At 44.4% G+C, this 19,348-nt stretch overlaps 1 protein-coding gene and 1 long non-coding RNA gene across 2 annotated transcripts in view; one reads left to right on the top strand and one right to left on the bottom strand.

Moving 5' to 3' along the window:
• The window catches only part of NUDT3 (nudix hydrolase 3), a 107,754-nt gene extending 90,720 nt beyond the window's left edge, over window positions 1–17,034 (top strand). The window contains exons 3-5 of the mRNA XM_030871029.2: window positions 4,424–4,468; window positions 5,591–5,675; window positions 8,807–17,034. Of these exons, the coding sequence (XP_030726889.1) occupies window positions 4,424–4,468; window positions 5,591–5,675; window positions 8,807–8,985 (309 nt within the window). The 3' untranslated portion in view covers window positions 8,986–17,034. The remainder of the gene's footprint in view (window positions 1–4,423; window positions 4,469–5,590; window positions 5,676–8,806) is intronic.
• The window catches only part of LOC115860816 (uncharacterized), a 23,284-nt gene continuing 19,044 nt past the window's right edge, over window positions 15,109–19,348 (bottom strand). Inside the window, exon 4 of the long non-coding RNA XR_004042545.2 lies at window positions 15,109–17,734. This is a non-coding gene — a long non-coding RNA (uncharacterized lncRNA). The remainder of the gene's footprint in view (window positions 17,735–19,348) is intronic.

Below are 19,348 nucleotides of genomic sequence, written 5' to 3'. Positions count from 1 at the left end.
AAGTAAATTGTATTGTCATAATATTAAGTTGATTTATGCCTTTAAAATTTGGAGATTATTTCCTTTTCTGCATTTCTGTTTTCTTTTAAGAAAAGTAAATAATTGAACAGTAACTGCTGAAGATAACTTTCTCCACTTTGCAGAAGAGAAATGTGAATGATGTCTTCTGTGAACCTCTATGAATCTTTCCTTGTGCCGCCTCCCCTCTGCCAACCCACCGCGGGCCTCCTTCCCCCAAAGCCTGACGGCTCTATTCCCAGGCCCTGTCAGTGGAGGCCTGTGGCAAGAGCACAGGTGACACATCTCAGGAGCTGATCTGAGCATGTTTGGGCTGCCTAGGATCAGAGTACAGCATTGGCTTTCCAGATGAGGACAGCCTGCCAGCTCGTCCCACTTGTTCAGGCAGCTTCATTGGTTAATTCATGAAGTACAGTCTAGCTAGTCTTAGCTGGCTGTGGAGTGCAATTATTTCTAAAAACATAGAAAAGCAATTTAAATAAGAAAAGGTACACACTTCCATTGAAGTAGACCAAAAGCCACATGGGGAAAAGAATAGATGGGAAAAGAATAGGAAAAGAAATAGGCATGTTGGCAAGAGAAAGGAAAGTAATTCCTTGACAGATAATTAGCAAAAATTAATTTCAAAATAGAGCTCATTTAGGAATCTAGGCCTTTAAATTGGCTTCTGTTGTTTCTATTATTGAATATCTCTAAGGAACTTTTGGAGTACTTATTTTAAATTTTTATTCATTCTGTACAAACTTATTGAGCACCTACTGTCTTTAGAAAGTATATATATATATATATATTTTTTTTTTTTTTTTGCAGTACGCGGGCCTCTCACTGTTGTGGCTTCTCCCCTTGCGGAGCACAGGCTCCGGATGCGCAGGCTCAGTGACCATGGCTCACGGGCCCAGCCGCTCCGCGGCATGTGGGATCTTCGTGGACCGGGGCACGAACCCGTGTCCCCTGCATCGGCAGGCGGACTCTCAACCACTGCGCCACCAGGGAAGCCCAGAAAGTATATTTGCCTTGATTTTTTTTTTTTTTTTTTTTTTACGGTATGCGGGCCTCTCACTGTTGTGGTCTCTCCCGTTGGCGGAGCACAGGCTCCGGACGCGCAGGCTCAGCGGCCACGGCTCGCGGGCCCAGCCGCTCCGCGGCATGTGGGATCTTCCCGGACCAGGGCACGAACCCACGTCCCCTGCATCGGCAGGCGGACTCTCAACAACTGCGCCACCAGGGAAGCCCTGCCTTGATTTTTAATGTATTGTACAAAATAACATGGCAGTTGTAATAGAAAAGAAGTTACTGCATCCCCCAGGCATTTCCAGGGAAATCTTTCCCTCACTTCTCACCCCCTCTACTCCTAGCAGAGACAGATATAAAAGGCAAAAGCTAAAAAGACTGCCTGACTCAAAGCAAAGTGGATACCTCCGTAGATCAGTAACAGAGCAGAATTGCAGAACAGCAGAGGAAAGTTTCAGCCTCCATGGCCTTGCATGGCTGGTGGTTGGAGCCCTTGGAGTAAGGGGGAGGCCAAGTACCCAATGGAAAGGACACCAGGAGCTGAGACTTTTAGAAAGATATGGGCCAACAAGAGGCACATGAAAAGCTGCTCAACATCAATAATTATTAGAGAAATGCAAATCAAAACTACAATGAGGTATCACCTCACACTGGTTAGAATGGGCGTCATCAGAAAATCTGCAAACCACAAATGCTGGAGAGGGTGTGGAGAAAAGGGAACCCTCTTGCACTGTTGGTGGGAATGTAAATTGATACAGTCACTATGGAGAACAGTATGGAGGTTCCTTAAGAAACTAAAAATAGAATTACCATATGACCCAGCAATCCCACTACTGGGCATATACCCTGAGAAAACCATAATTCAAAAAGACACATGTACCCCAGTGTTCATTACACCACTGTTTACAATAGCCAGGACATGGAAGCAACCTAAATGCCCATCGACAGACAAATAGATAAAGATGTGGTACATATATACCAATGGAATAGTACTCAGCCATAAAAAGGAACGAAACTGGGTCATTTGCAGAGACCTGGATGGACGTAGAGACTGTCATACAGAGTGAAGTAAGAGAGAGAAATATCATATATTAATGCATATATGTGGAATCTAGAAAAATGGTACAGCTGAACCCGTTTGCAAGGCAGAAATAGAGACGCAGATATAGAGAACAAATGTATGGACACCAAGGGGGGAAAGCGGGGTGGGGGGGTGATGGTGGGATGAACTGGGAGATTGGGATTGACATATATACACTAATATGTATAAAATAGATAACTAATAAGAATCTGCTGTATAAAAAAAAGATATGGGCCTAGGTAGGGAGAGGATGCAGATGCAGTGCACAGTAAAGGATGGGGCTCTATCTACAGTATTCACTATATGACCTTGAAGCAGGACCCCTAAATTTTCACTTTAAGACCTGGCTCTGGAGAGCCTGGTGAAAGCAGCGTCACAAGTAAGCCCTTCACCAGTTGGAACGTGAATTTACTTCAGGTAAAATGAATTTTATAGCATGACCTGACAAAGAAGTTAAATATTTTCAGAATGTTCAAAACGTAAATAAAGGAATAACTTTTATTTTAAAAGAACAACAACAACAAAAATCATGGAAGGGCTTCCCTGGTGGTGCAGTGGTTAAGAATACACCTGCCAATGCAGGGGACACGGGTTCAAGCCCTGGTCCGGGAAGATCCCATATGTCACGGAGCAGCTAAGCCTGTGTGCCACAACTACTGAGCCTGTGCTCTAGAGCCCGCAAGCCACAACTACTGAGCCCACATGCCACAACTACTGAAGCCCGCACACCTAGAGCCCATGCTCTGCAACGAGAGAAGCCACCACAATGAGAAGCCCGCTCGCTGCAACTAGAGAAAGCCTGCGCGCAGCAACAAAGACCCAACACAGAAATGAATGAATGAATAAATAAATAAATAAATATTTTTTAAATCATGGAAACAGAGCTGTATGTAATGGAAGCAGGTAGATATGTAAAGAACAAGTAAAGATGAAAAAATCAAATAAAAAGTGGACCAGAAATGGATAACTCTAACCAGGATATGGCTGAAAAGAAAATTAGTAAGTTGGAATAGAGTGAAAAAGTCACCTATAATGCCTCAGAAAGACACAGATCTAAAAAAAAATACTAAAGGGCTGATGGGATAAACAGAGTATATACTACAAAGTCCTAATCACTGTGTAAAGTTGCCCCTCTCGCCTAATTCTCTGTCCATCACATGCTCTGTGCATTCCTGTCATAAAACCTATCATTTAGCAGAATTACCAGATCTTTTTTTTTTTTTTTAATTTTTGTCTGTGTTGGGTCTTAGTTGCAGCACACAGGATCTTCGTTGTGGCGTGTGGGCTTCTCTCTAGTTGCAATGTGCAGGCTCTAGAGCGCATGGGCTCTCCAGTTGAGGCATGCGGGCTCAGTTGCCCCTCAGCATGTGGGATCTTAGTTCTGTGACCAGGGATCGAACCTGCATCCCCTGCACTGGAAGGCAGACTCCTAACCACTGGACCATCAGGGAAGTCCCACCAGGTCTATGTTTTTATTGACTTATTCTTTATAAAGCTCCTGCCAGGTGCTGAGCTCTTTTCTAGTCATGCTGGGTACAGACAGCCAAGAACGAGTCAGATAGGGGTCTTGCTCTCATGGACTTTGTGTTCTAGCCTATTCATCACTATACCTCTGGCATCTACACCATTGTCTGGCTCAGATTAGGCATTCAGGGTATATTGGTTCAATCAATGGGTAAATGAAAGAAGTAATTCATACCTCAAAATATCTTTCGTATGGCTATGGCCTTGATTATCTTTCTCTGTTTGGCCAGTTTTGCATTGGTGAGAGAGACAGGGAAGAGATGAGAGGAATTTCTCTCCCTAGAGCATACCCTGCTGTTATCAGTCTGTGACACAGACAACACTCTGGTATGACCCCCACAGACCTGGAGTCCACCTGAGCTGTGTCCTCTCGTTTTTTTACTTCTGTTTTACAAATTGGTCAAGAAGATTCAGAATAAGGGTTTCCCTGGTGGTGCAGTGCTTAAGAATCCTCCTGCCAATGCAGGGGACACGGGTTCGAGCCCTGGTCTGGGAAAATCTCACATGCCGCGGAGCAGCTAAGCCTGTGCGCCACAACTACTGAGCCTGTGCTATAGAGCCCGCAAGCCACAACTACTGAAGCCTGTGCGCCTAGAGCCCACGCACCTCAAGGAAGAGTAGCCCCCGCTCGCTGCAACTAGAGAAGCCCGCACACAGCAACGAAGACCCAACGCAGCCAAAAATAATAAATAAATTTATTTTAAAAAAAAAGAAAAAGAAGATTCAGAATGAGACCAGCCAGCAATGTAAGCAATGTCAATGTATGAATCTTTCTTTTTTATTTTTCAGGCTGGAGTGAAAGGGACATTGGGAAGATTAGTCGGAATTTTTGAGGTAAGTCTGTTAAAATCTTTGGTGCAATTGGTATCAAATTAATAACCACGTATATCTTCACCATGGGCCATTCAGGCTTCCGTAACAAAATACCAGAAATTGAGTGGCTTATAAACAATAGAAATTGATTTCTCATAGCTCTAGAAGCTAGGAAGTCCAAGATCAAGATGCCAGCAGATTCAGTGTCTGGTGAGGACCCACTTCCTGGTTCATAGACAGCGGTTTCTCTCTGTGTTCTCACATGGCAGAAGAGGGAATGTCTCTGGGGTCTCTTTTATAAGAGCACTAATTCTATTCATGAGGGTCTTCTGTCATAACCCAGTCACCTCCCACTGTCCCCTACCTGCTAATACTATTACCTTGGTGGTTAGGATTTCAACATATGAATTGGGGGGGGCGGGGGAGGACATAAACATTGTCCATTGCAGTCTTAATCTAGGAAAGATGCCATCTTTGTTTCACCAAGTTTTCACAACAGTGCAGCACCAGCAGAGAATAACATGCGTTCTTTTTAAAATCCCATAATCTCCTCCAATTAACTAGAATTATTTGTTAGAATTGTTTTTCCCGTGTCTACCTCTCTTCCTCTCCTCCCAAGATGTGAGGAGGGATAGATAAGTGTAAAGGAGACAGAGGAGAAGTGGAAGATAAGTAGCTATAGCACAAGAGACAAACAAGGACATAGTCTGGACTAGAGATTTGGAGAAAGTAGGAAATCAGGGAATAAAGATGAGCAGGGTTAGTAGGAGGAGGGGAGATGTGTGAGGTAATCAGCTTGCTCACATTGATGGGACCCCTGCCCACCACAGTCTCTTCTCTTTCTGGTGTTCTAGCTAGTTAAATTTACCTGGTGCCTTTTTCTCAAGAGGTCCCAAATCCTTTTCTCAGTATTGAGAAGTTGCGCAGAAAAAAGAGGGTAAAGCCTTGGCTTTGGAAGCCCAGGCAAAGAGCTCACCCTCAGATTCAAGTGTGGCATGTTTTAAATAGGCCAGTTGGTGCTATTCCATATCTGATTGTAGGACGATAAAAAGTGAAAGGAATCCTTGGGTCTAAGCTCTCTGGACGTTTACATAATCTCAGCTCTCTAAGGAAAAACTCTCTCTGTCCCTCTTTGCCCTTCAGAACCAGGAGAGGAAGCACAGAACGTATGTCTATGTGCTCATTGTCACAGAAGTGCTGGAAGACTGGGAAGACTCAGTTAACATTGGTAAGTTATCCCCAGATGGCCTCCAAAGAGCTCCCCACAACCGGCCCTGGCCGTGCCGTAGGTCATTACCCACAACCACAAATGAGAGCCTGATAAAGAAAAGAAATAACAGAAGGATGTCCATTTCTGAACTTGTGAAAGGTACTATTTTGAAATGTTTAAGAGGAAGCCAGAGTTGGGTACATAGTCAACATTTAGAAATGCGGCCCATAAAAATAAGACCTGTTGATTCTAAAACCAAATTGGATCCTCCCAAGCAGGTATTGATCAAGGCCTCCGCAATGCTAGGCCCGCTGCTGGCCATGAACCTTAGGCGGGAGCATGGCCGTGGCTGTTCCTTGCAGTGCTTATTCATACTGTTAAGAGAAAACTGTCGGTTTGGTTGTGTGAGCCCCTCCCTCCAGAGCTGTATAGTAGGTGTAGAGTGATGGGAGTAGTTTCCAGTTATATTCATGTTACCCTTCAGGTGCACGTGACTTTCTCCTAAGGAGCCATTTTCTTTGATCTCAGATCACTATTGCATGTATATGTCCTTTTTTTTTGTTTTGGCTGTGTTGGGTCTTTGTTGCTGCACATGGGCTTTCTCTAGTTGAGGCAAGTGGAGGCTACTCTTTGTTGCAGTGTGCGGGCTTCTCATTGCTGTGGCTTCTCTTGTTGCGGAGCACAGGCTCTAGGCGTGTGGGCTCAGTAGTTGTGGTGCATGGACTTAGTTACTCTGTGGCATGTGGGATCTTCCTGGACCAGGGATCGAACCCATCCATGTACCCCGCATTGGCAGGCGGATTCTTAACCACTGCGCCACCAGGGAAGTCTGTATATATGTCTTTTGACCTAAAAATTGAGGTGATTTTAATGGTTGGCTCATGGTTTAATCTTTTAGCTCTGAAGGAAAGTATATTCTAGAAAAGTATAATATTATTATCTTCTGTTGTAAATTGGCAAACAGATATAATTCATTTACCAAAGCCTCTCCCTTTATTGTTAGTATATGCTTTGCCATCATGCCTCTCACATTGTTGATCTGGGCATTTCATAGCTCTTCAGCTTTTAATGGCTTTGTGTTTGGTAAGAATGCAATAAACTTAAGTATAAATAAATTCAGTGTGGGGGGTATTAAAAATAGACTCCTTGACAGCCGGTGCTGGGGCCTGAAAAAGAAACAGAGGTGAGTGGTGTGGCTGGCCCTGTCCTCAGAGTACTCTGTCTGGTGGGAGTCACACACTTGTGATACTAATTTTTAAGGTACCATTGCTCTGTTAATATCCAAACAAGCCTTTCACCTGTACTCCCACTGCTGAGAATTGACTCTAATGAAACAATCTGAATATGGGAATAAGCCTATGAGCCTTCCTTCAGATGAGCCTTTTTCAGATGAAAAATTGGGTCTTAAAATGTACAGGTCAGCAAATGTTAAGTGATCTAAGGTCCATTCATCTGATGGAACGTTAGGCAGTTAAACGCATACTTATGAAAGCTCTACACCATGGGAAAGTGCTTATGAGATCGTGTTGGTGACTGAAAACAGGATACAGAATTGTATATACACTCATTAGAACTACATTAAAATATGAATTTGAAGTGAAAACAAAGATGAGGTACTGGTTTTCACCTAAAGAATTGGCAATGCCAAACAAAAGTTAACAGTGCTGGCAGGAGTGTGGTAAGACTGACATTCCAACACACAAAAGCAGGATTGGGGATCAGTACATCCTTCTGGAAAGCTGTTTGACAGTATCACAAGCCCTCTAGTGTTCAAATTTTTTTTAAGTGTAGCATTATTTATAATAACTAAAATTGCAGACTGTTGATGTCCAATGATAGGGAAATGGTTAAGTGAATGACATTATATCCATGCTAGATATTATGATGTAATGCAGCCATTAAATATCATACTTTTACAACAGAGAAGAATGCTTAAGAAACAATGTGAAGTGGAAAAGAAGCAATAACAACAGTAATAGTAAAGCAAACTCTTACAGCATGTACTCTGTCCCAGGTATTGTTCAAATGCTTTACATATTAGCCCTCACAACAGACTTGTGAGATAGGCATTATTTATTATCTCTATTTTATAGATGAAGAAAGTGGGGCCCAGAGAGGTTCAGTAACTTGCCCAAAGCTGTGCAGCTCATTAGAGCCATTGATGTGATTGGAGCCCAGCATATTAGCTTCAGTGTCCATGTTCCTAACAACAGCACTCCATCAGGGCCTCTGAGGATTCCGAGCACCTTAAAGCATGATCCCAATTATAGTTGCTCAAATAACTGTGTCTTTTTCAAATAAGATGAAAGAAAAGCAAATGCACTAAGGTATTAAGAGTAGTTACTTCTGGTTTATAAGATTACAGGTAATTATCTTATTTATGCTTTCTTCTGTTTTCCCAATTTTAACCAATGATCTTTTGTTATTTTTGTAAGAGAAAAAATAATGGAGGATTTTAAAACATGCATTTGAAAAAAATGTAAATACACTGAAAAGTTAATAATGATTGTGTTGAGATTATATTTTCCTCTTTTTGAGAAAATATTTTCTTTTTTGTAGATATATCACTCTTATACAAAAATTTTAAAATAAATAACTGATTACAAGTCAGCCATCCTGGTAATTCTGGAAGCTGATGCTCATGTCTGTTTCTGCAGGAGATGGGGTTGCTGGCGGGCTTCAGGCACTTATGTACAAGCCAAGGAAGCCCAGAGGCCCCGGAGCTCAAGAGGAAACCACTAGCAGTGGTTCTCTTTAGAGGGCAGGTTTCACACAATGACTTTCAGCTCTTCAGTTTCCAGATTTCTTACCTGTTTTCTGCATTAGATATTTGTGTAATATTTGAAGCATATAAAGTGCTTGCATCACCCTTGTAGGAAAAGAAAATAAGGAAAAATAAACTTACATGTTTTTTAAATGTTGATAACCATCGTGGTCATTTTGTAATGTATAGAAATATCAAATCACTATGTTGTACGCCTGGAACTAACATAGTGTTGTAGGTCAGTTATACTTCAATGTGAAAAAGAAAAGAAAAACACTGATAACCATTGCTTCCATGTTTTTTTCTACATTTTCTCAAAAGTTTTAGGGTCAGAAACCTGCTGCTTTCCTTTTGTACTGATTTCTTTTTCTCTCTGCCTCGACAGGAAGGAAGCGGGAATGGTTTAAAATAGAAGATGCCATAAAAGTGCTGCAGTATCACAAACCGGTGCAAGCATCGTATTTTGAAACGTTGAGGCAAGGCTACTCAGCCAACAATGGCACCCCGCTCGTGGCCACCACTTACTCAGTTTCTGCTCAGAGCTCGATGCCAGGCATCAGATGACTGAAGATTTCCTGTAAGAGAAATGGAAATTGGAAACTAGACTGAAGTGCAGGTCTTCCCTCTCACCCTTGCTCTTTCACCTCTCCTCACAGGCCTCCTCTTTCAAATAAGGCATGATGGGCAGCAGAGAAAGGGTTTATTGATAATGTTGCTGTTTGGTGTTAAGTGATGGGGCTTTTTCTTCTCTTTTTATTGAGGGGGTGGGGGGTGGGTGTGTAATTTGTCAGTACTTTTGTGCATGATCTGTCTCTCCCTTTTCACACCCCTACAATTCTCTAAAGAGGCAAACAGCCTTCCCTCTGCCTTGGATTCTGAAGTGTTCCTGTCTGTTTCATCCCAGCCCTGGCCAGATTTTTTTTTTAATTTTTTTTTTTTTTTTATTAAAAGATACCAATATGAGATGAAATCTTTCAAGAATTTGTCCTGTAATGTGCTGTTAAGTCTGGTAGGCTGGTCACTTTCACTGCAAGATACATTTATCTACACATTATATACTGGGCATATAATATGTAAATAAATGACTTTTAGAAGAGGGATTTAACTGTTTAATTTTTCAAAGTTTTGTTTTTTAAATTCAGGGTGTTTCTGAAGTGGAGAGCCTCACAATTAATTTACTTTTTTGTTTCTGATGCTAGTGGCTAGGTAAAGTTCCCTGTCCTCTCTCTTTTCCCAGTCATTGACTGTAGTTATGTAGGGTATGGGAAGAGTTTAGCTACCTTCATAGTGCTCCCAGGACTCATGGCCTTCTCTTCTCAAAGCTGTGTTTCCATGCCAAGAAAGAAACAGGAAGAAACCTATTTTCTTTTTTATTACCAAGCCAGGAGCAAATGGCCTCAGCTCAGATCTGGAGAAACAATGCTAGAAATTGAATTCCTCCCTACATGTTGACAATAGGGATTTGAACTGGATTCTTGGGATTACTATCTAAAAAACTGGAGCGTCGAGCACTGTTTCTATCCTGCTGGTTTGGAGTTTTTTCCATAATGCTACTTATCGCCGACAAAGGCCTCTCTCCCTGTGCATCCATGCCTTACACTGTGCTGAACTGGATATTGTCCTTGTGCTCTGAAGCATCCAACTATACTTGGCAAGTGCAGCTGTACAGTCCTGTCCCTGTTCTGGGTAACCATGTTACGTTCCTGAAAAGTACACAGGAGGAAAATTCAGATGTTTGCTTGTCTTTGTAATGTTATAGCACTTGTAATTGCACCATGGAGCATGCTCAGAAATATTAAATATGTCTCCCACTGGGATGTGAAAGGTCCATCGTCCGCTGAGAAGTGGTATGGGAGAATGCTTAATCAGTTATTAGAACAGCAACATAATGCATTGGCTCCCTGCAAACTGTCTTGTTGGGTTTTGATACAGGTTTGATGCTGGCTTCATTTGCCAATTGTGTTGTTTAGTCGAGAAGTAGGCAGAAAAGGGTCTTGAGACCGGGGCTGGGGGTGGGGGGCACTGATCAATCCCTGGCTTGGGACAGGAGTTTGTTGCTATACTCTTGGTGGCATCTCCTTTGTCAAAACATAGCCAAGATGTGAAATTAAAATCGTAGTTCTCTTTATTTAAAAATTCTAATAAATACTCAAACTTTGAAAAGCTTTTGCTCTTCCCTCCCACTAAAAGAAATATAGTATCTGGTAGGCCTGTGTCATTTAATGTTCAGTGTTTTAGGGGACATCAGTTGATGAACTTAAATTTTTGCTATCTATTCTCGGTTTGCATCTTCTCTCCCAGTCTTAAAACACGGAGCCAAAAAGCAGTGCCGGCAGTTTCCTTAGGAGACCGCTCTACCTCTGGGAAAGGAATCCTGTCCCTAAGTAAGGGTCCCAGTGGATAGAAAGCACCATGGGATTTGAATCTAAATGCCAACTCACTGTTCATGTGTCCTACTTAAAAACGAACACACTGCTGCTTATTACCTGATTTAGAGCATTCTGAGGTTCTGTGCAAATAAATAAAGGGGACAATAAAATAAGTTCAGCTCAGCACTAAATGGAGTCCCCAAAACAATCTTCAAAATAAATTCTACCTTTATGATACAGATTGAAAGAGCTTTGCAGGAAAATGATTAGTACTCTTGAAACAGGAACTGCATTTGTTAATAGTATTTGTGCAGTTTTTAGTGACCTGAAGATGTTTTCACTGGGCTGGTATAATAATATACTACCCTACAAAGTCCTGTTTGGATGGTTGTTGGCGTCTTTGGGTCAGGAAAGTGAACTGTACCAAGAAGTATTTGTCAGTGACATGAATGGATCCCATTAATGCAGTTAACTGGCGAGGTTGTGCTGATGCTTCCTTAACTGACAAAAGGAGGCTTTGTCCAACACCAGAATTGTTGAAACTGATGCGGTTATCTGTTGCACTGGGATTCTGGTGAGCAGGGGTCGGTGTTTTTCCCTCCCTGGCATCTAAACACCATGGCTATCTCCTGACGTGTAGTCACAGCCCTTTTGTGATACATTACTTAGACACATGGTTGCAGTAACCTTTCTATCTCCCCCAAAGAAAGCAAGGAAAAACAGAGGAAAGCTCAAAGTTTACCCTACTTGCAGAATATTTAGACAACACTGATTTGCCATTAATTCTGCAAGTACTCGCCTTATTCAGGCTTGGCAGAAACAGGTTCCTGTGTTCAGGGCAGATATCGAGTCTCTCTCACAGTGAACGGGCACATCTTAGATTCTGATTATTACCAGAGTGCCCATCAGAGTTCACCATACTCGGGATGGAGAAAGATAGCAATGGCTTTTTTTAAATTAAAATTTGTTTTTGGTTTATAAATTGCAGCCCTTGGGGAAACAACAGTGAGATCATGCCGTTTTTTTGGACCAGGACTGTGTGTGAGTGAGTGAGTGTGTGTGTGTGTTTGTGTGTGTGTGTGTGTGAGAAAGAGAGAGAGAGAGAGAAAGAGAAAGAGGACTACCAGGAGTCGACCACGTTAGGTTTTCTGGTCGCCTCTCAGAACAGTGCAGCCCATGAAAGAGGAGTCTTGATTTTTCTCATGGTAAACAAAACAGGATGGAAAAGTTACTGAACTGACTGTTTTATTTTTACAAGTGTCTGCTGCCCCATCTGCCCTGTGAGGAGAGGGTTTCCTCACTGCTGAGTCTGAGCTGAGGCCATCTGGAGGGATCAGAGAGTGTGGGAGTATCACCCTGCTAAGCCTGAGCAAAGGCCTAGAAGGTGGCTTCGCCACAGGATTTCCGCCCTCTGCATTGCGTTGCCAGTGCTGTGGAAAGTGAGGCACTGGAGGCCTTGCTTCCCGCAGCCTCTGGGGAGCAGAGTGGGTCACTGCCCTCTGAGAGCGTTTGCAGTTTTTTGTACACTGTTGCTACATAGTCAAGTTCCTTCATGGCAGAGAAATATTTTCTGTTTCAGTGTTAGGAGTCAGCCCCTGTAAAGTCTCTTAGACTTGCTTAGAAGAAAAAAAAAGTCACCTTTTTTTTGAGAATTCTAGGAGGAAGAAGTTCCCCATAGAACCATGCTTCCTCCTTCTCCTTCCCCTTTCTCTTCTCCACGTACAGTGCTTATTGGGGGCTTCTTCTAAACCTCTTCAACAGAGGGGAGTAATCGGTCTTCTGATGGACATGGATGTGCGTTTCATACCTTGTACTTAACATATTTGTCATCTCCATCTAGTGCTGTGTTAATATCTTTGTTGATCTCCCCACCTGATCTTTTTTTTTAAACAGCTTAGCCTGAGCCATATTTTTGTTCATTTACAAAAAGGATTTAATAACCACAATGTGATTTTTGCCACAACTGTATAATTTTTAATATTTCTGAAGTGTTCTCTAAGCCCATCCTAGTTGAGAGTGGATTTAGCATTAGAAGAAATACCTGGAGAAATCTCCACAGTGGGATGAATTTTTGCTTAAAGAGAAATGAGAGTCGATAATATAACTCTATATCCTGGTCCCACCTGCATTTCACACCTACATCTTTACAAAAAATAGGAGACATGCGGGATAGTCAACTCAAGCGTTTCTAGGGAGAGGAGATTGTTTAATGGTGATTAAATAATGCAGATGGCTCTTTGAGTTCTTATTCCTGAAGACTCTAAAAGAAGTCAGACCTGAGGCTGTGCAGTTTATACTGCCCAGTTGGGGTGGCAGTCGTTTCTTCTGAGCACTGCTGGGATGGAACCTATTTCCCCAAGGCTCTGCAGCTGTCAACCTTAGTGGCGTCAGCCTTGCTCCATCAGGGCACCCCCCCCCTCACTTGGGGTAGGTGGGAAAGCACCCGAGTCAGCCTCTGCACTCTGGGGTGAGCTTGCAACAGAGACCACACCATCCAGAAGAGCTGTGTATTCCACGTCACCTGACATGTCACCTAAAGCAGTAAGACACTTGAGATTTTCAAGTAAATTGTGAATTGCTAAATACTGCAATCTATAGAATATACTACATCAGGTTGACTTGAGGTCATCACAGGCCCTGGGAACCTCCTTTTAGGCAGACTCTCCTTTGGAAGCCAGGAGCCTTCCACTCCTGTCTCTGAAAAGGCGGCTTCACACTTCGACAATGTTTTTGCATTAGCTTGATAACCTTTCAGGGATGGGTGAAGCCTAATCAGGACATTTAAAAAATGATATCTCTCACCTTCAGAGTAATCCAATAGTTTGTCCTCCTAATCCCCTTAAAAATTAATAAATAAAAAGAGAAATAAAGAATCCCATTTGGTGTTGATTATAACAGACTCCTTGAGCTGAGGCTGGCAGTCACGTGATTTGATGTTGTGTGTCTGCTACGTGAAGCTTTTGAAGTGAAAAGGGCATGTCTCTCCCCTAAATCTTTGTTGATAGTGATGATCTGTGAGCCTGAGCTTGTCCTAGAAAATGAGACTGTCCACCTGGCAAGGGGAGCGCAAAGAAAAGCCTCCTTAACTCAGAATTGAGCACAGCAGGAGGGCCTCTGCGGAAGAAGGAAGTGCTTTTGGCTGAAAAAGCAAGATTAATATCTAGAAGGTGGCGAGTCATTGCTTCTGTTCCTCCAACAATTAGGTTGTTGAATTAAATAGGTTTCCTTCAGTTTACATTCTGAGTTCTTAACCCCAAACAGGGGCCACTAGAACAGCAAAAAAAGGCATTTAACCCCCTGGAGATAGGCTTTAAAAGATACAAAAGCAGCAGCCTTGTCATTTTCCAGGTTCATCACCATTTTGATGTGCTACCCGCCCTTCCACCCCCACTGCAGCCAGGCCAGATGTGAAGATTCTATAAATATTTGAGTTGGGGAACATAAATTCTGGTTCTGGAACAATTACCTACTAAATTGCTCACCATCTGTGGACGTTATCCATGGGATGCGCCTTTCAGGGAACCTTTCACCAATACAGTAAAATCACTCTTCTGGGCTTGAGGCCCTAATCAGGCATTAAGATCAAAATCTTAAGTCTTTGGAACTTCTCAGGAAGAAAGCAAGATACCCATTCCCGATGCTGGGCCTTGAGACTGGACTCCCTGTCTGTACAGTGGGGTGGAGTGGCTCACCTTCAGGAAGTCATTTCTCCAGTAATACTGGAAGTAATACTGATACGAGCCTGGCTTTCTGAACACTTTTGTGCTGAATTGAAAATGTTAACCTAAAGCAATAGATCCATGTAGCCTCTTCTACCTCATTACTGTCCCATTGGAAAAAAACAGCATTTCAGTGTTAAGGCTTGGTCTTAACATAATAGATATGACTTATGCCAGGGAAGATAGAGGCTGATTATGGAGACACCCACAACCGGAATAGATAGGCCTGCTCCACGTAAGGCCTCCACGGGGGCAGGTTGAAGTTAGGTCTTGGAGAGCTTCCAAAGCACTGGGGGGAGGGGAGGACTTCAAGGGCCTTCGCCCAGCCAGCAACTGGCCTGTGCTCCTCCTGAGGACATGAAGGATCCGAGGGAGCTGCAGGCACCTAAGCCACGGTGTGCAGACACAAACCTGCCCTTTTGCCTCCTCCCACGTGACTGAGAGCATTTTTTGCTCAGAATCCAAAGGGATTCTGTCCTCCAAAATCCAGTTTGCTTCAGGTGTTTTGTTCTGCCTCTGAGAACCTCACCCTTGCACTCACCCATTCATGGCCATAGAAGTGCTGCTCAGGGCACAGATTCACGAGGGAGTCCAGGGCCCAGCAGTTGCACAGTGTTGCATTTTGTAGTTAGAAAAACAGTTGGTCCACTCTATTATAAAAGAGACACAGTGTGGGGTGCAGTTTTATAAATGTCAGGTCCGTTTTTATTGTCTCATGGTCTGAAAACATTCAAACTGATTTATAATTGAAGAAAAAGTTGGTGGTTAAAATGAATAAAATGTCAGTTAGTGCATCTATCTTAAAGTTAACTACCAGTGTACACCATGTGTTTAAGGAAGTAGGAGCATTTGAGGATGTTGTAAAAGTAAAGCAGGTATCTCTGGCCTACCCAAGTGTTTCAGAGGGAGGATGTGGAAGCCTGTTAGTAGCATCTTTATATTTGATTTTGTATAAAGAGGCCAGTCTTTATTTCAAGGACCTTTTTCCCACCTACTCAATCACCTTGGTAGGGGATGGGCTCTAAGGAAGAAGCAGTGAGACCCCAGCTCTATTTGCTGAGCTACAGGGTATGATCTCCAAACAGCATGAGGCATATTTGAGGGGTTTCCCAACTCTGCTCACCTCCACTCCACTCATCTACCATCAGCACCAGAAGGGTTAAACTCCCTGGGACCATTCCAGTTCTGAAACAGATGAACTAGAGGTGCTTCTGAACCCTGTCTTCTCAAGTGTATTGCACAGGTGCAGTCTCCCTTTGGCCAAGTTCAACAGGTGTTTCCAGGGAACCCTTTGGATGGAGATAAAGTAGCCAAGATGTATTGAGTTTAACTTTTTCTGAAGGACAAAGTCTTTGTCCCTTTCCCTTCATGTTTTAGCTGAGGCCTAAATGACAAAGTCTCCAGAACTGAGACAGAGCCAGGGGCCCATGTACCCAGGGACCAGTCAGTCCCCTGGGGATCACACAGACTCAAACCAGACTTCAGATTCCACCAGAACTCCACTGCTGTCCCCTTCCATCAGGACCACCCAGAAAAGCAAACAACTTAGCCTTTCCACCCCTAGGTCACCTGGTTCCTTGGTGACCATTCTGCAGAGTGAGAATGGATCACCTGTTTAGGCAGTGTGCTGTATATTTCTAGAAAGGGTAAAAAGTGGAGTGGCCAATGGGCTGAGTACTCATCCTTGGAGAGGGTAGCAGAATAACCCCAGATGAGCTCAACAAAACCCCAGGGAATCCAAGGAAAGGCGCTTGTGTGGGAGGAGGGGTTGGTTATGGTCCCTTAGCCTCTTGCGACCTTTCACAACTGGGGTTTGGAATAACGTCGCCCTTACCCCTATCCAAATGTGCTCCAGGACGTAGGAGCTCCTGACCCAGGGGTGCATGGTCTTGTTTTCCATTTTTTCGTTTGCAAAACAACCTTGCTTGGTATTGTATGGAAAAGCGAGTTTTCCTCCCTGCCCACTTGGAGCCGCCTGCCCAGGCCTGGCTTCTTCCCCAGTCTCTCAGTGCTCTTAGGAGCTGAGGGGAGCAGAATGGGTCCAGAGGAGGTGGAAGGAAACTGAGTTTTCCTGCACCCTTTCTCTAGGAGGCTGTTCTTAGGCTTCCTTCATACCTCTCTTTCCCGTGGGGGCAGGCGGGTTGTGGGGGAGGGCTGAAAAGAAAGTTCAGGTTTGGGTCTGAGACAGGTGCACAGCAGATGCAAGTCCCCCTTTTCCCCCTTTAATAGCCAGCCAGCCGTGTGTAACTGTCCCCTTACTAAAGCATCCCTTCATGTGTGCCGGCAGCAGAGGACAGCAAAGCCCTCCCCCATAGTCTAGCTGGAGCTCTGGTACTATCCCTAAAATCCCACCACCCCTATATCTGACTCCTTTTTGTAAAAACAAATGCTTAAACCTGTGAGTGTGCTGTTCCTTTCTGTGTGTTAATCAGTTTCTTTCCACTTGAACTGTGTGGGAGGGAAGGGCATTGGAACTGTAGGTTGTAATATTGTGCCAACCAATAAAAACCAGTATTTCACACACATCCCTGCTTAGTCTCTGGTTTCTTTCTAAAAGTTTTCTTCGAGTCCTTCTCATCAGTCTTCTTTTGATTTTACCACCACCCTCTGCTGGACTCTTGAGAGTTGCCCCAGAGGTCAGAGGTGGCCGCATGGAAGATTTGCTGTTCAGGGAGTTCAAGTAAGGAATGAAGTGAAGCCCAGGAAGGTAGTGAGAGTCAGTGCCAGGGACCCCCCGGCAGACACCCAGTGCTTCACTAGGAGCCCAGAGGGGCATGAGGGGACAGAGGTGAGCCACATCCAGGACAACAAGGGAGCACAGCAAGGGGTGCTCTCCTGTGTGGAAGCAGAAGTTGGGCCTGGTGGAGTCAGGATGGGCTGGAGCGGCGTTTTGAAGATGCATGCTGGTAGGACTTGCAGGCAGAGAACAGGCAGGGCACCGCCAGGGGGAGAGCAACATGAAGTTAGCTGTGCCCCTCCGGCTGAAGACAGATGACAAGCATTATGGGCTGAAAAATAAAGCATGATGAGGCCAATTTAGGGAAAGCCGCAAAAGCCAGGCCAAGGAGTTTGGCTGCGTACGTGTGAAGTGCTCTTGAGCAGGGCAGTCGTGTAGAATCAGCCATGTTTGAAGAGGAGGCAGGAGAGGTTGGAAAGGAGCCACCTGGAGACTTGTGATGCCAGGCCTTACAGACTCAAGGAGTGGACCTGGGGATGGAGAGAGGGCTGGAGAAGCAAGAATAAAGAGTGTATCACAATCAGATAAACGTGTTCATCCACTGAGGGCCCCGGCCTCTCTGGGACTCTGGTGGCATCACCACTTCGTTCAGCCCCAGGGCAAATTCCCAGTCAACTGGTCAGAGCACCCTTTCCTCCTAAAATTCTGATTCTGCAGGGCTCCTTTATCCCATGATGATCACCGTCCCTTCCTCTATCAAAGGATTCTTTTGCCAGATTTAGTGTGTGTGATGAGGCTGTGAGCTTATGAACGCCGATGCAGGTGCTACATGCAGGAAACCACCAAATGGCCACCTCTAATTGGGATCTGGGGTTCCGGAAACTCTCCGCTCGCCCACATCAGATCATGATGGGCCATTCTAAAGGTGACCCATCCCCATCACATTCACTACATGTTGATTGTTCTTCATTCTCAGGGTAAATGCAAACTTTGGGATTACCTTGCTGCAGCCCAGTCTCCTAATAGTCTGCAGGACTTGTGGCAGGAGGGAGGGCGAGTGGGAGAGAAATCTCAAAAGGCCCCAAAACTTTGAGCATGAGTGACCAGAGGAAATCAGCCCAAAGAACACGAATGCCACCCTGACATTGCTGAAACCAGCACTGGGGACAGTGCTGCGACACGCATTGCACTTCCTACGCCCTTTGTTATTCTGAGGTGGCAGCTTTGACCAACTCAAGCCAGACTGAGTTGGCAGAATTCCTGCCCAAACCCCAGTCAGGCTGGCTCCCATCCTCTCTGGAGACCTGATAACCATCCTGAAGAAACCCTGTTGTTATAAACCATGGACTTGTTTGCTTTGTGGTTTCAAACACATTTGAGGTGTGAAAGGTTTCTTTTATCTCCTTGGTCTTGTGACACCCAGCTAACATCTCAGCATCTGCGATGCAGCCATGAGGCTCCATGTTCTATGGCCTGAATTCCAGCAATGTGCTCAAGCCAGGACATGCAGTCCTCACAGAGGCACCTGCTGGGGTGCCTGGAGGTGGGGTGAGGGGCCGATGGAGAGAGCTTGGGCAGGGGGACCATGGAAGGGTAGGATGAGTAAGGGATTCGGAAAAGGGAGGGAGGATAGGGCAGGCTGCCTGCTATAATAGAAGGTGTGAGCTTTGGAATTAGACCAGGGTTCAGGTCTCCGCTGAGCCGTTGACAAGCTCTGTGATCTTGGGCAAGTTACCATCTGTGTTCCTATTCACTGGGGGAGAAGTCTACTTTGTGGGGTCGTCGTGAGCGTTAAGTAAGTGAAGGAGTGTATGTGATGCCAGAGTTGGTGTGTGATCATTAAATAGTGGCTGTGAGTGAACACCTGTTTGGAAAATGCCAAGGACTGTGCTGAGTTCACTAAATAAGACAAGTCACAACAGACACAATCACAATGCAAAGTGACAAATGCAATAAAAAGAAGGCAGAGAGAGTGACTAACTCCATCCCAGTGGAGCCACCGTCTGAGAGGATTCATGAAGGGTAAAGGAATTCTCGACCAAGGGGACAGCATGTGCAAGGGTGCTGTGCTCGGTTAACAGCGAGTTTGCGGGGGCTGGAACATGATAGCCGTGATGGGGAGGGAGGAGGGAGAGCCAGGAGGTGCCACGGGAAAGGTCAGC

The sequence above is a fragment of the Globicephala melas genome, chromosome 11, assembly GCF_963455315.2.
Source record: "Globicephala melas chromosome 11, mGloMel1.2, whole genome shotgun sequence".
Lineage (NCBI taxonomy): Eukaryota > Metazoa > Chordata > Mammalia > Artiodactyla > Delphinidae > Globicephala > Globicephala melas.
This window is presented reverse-complemented; position numbering and strand designations above follow the sequence as displayed.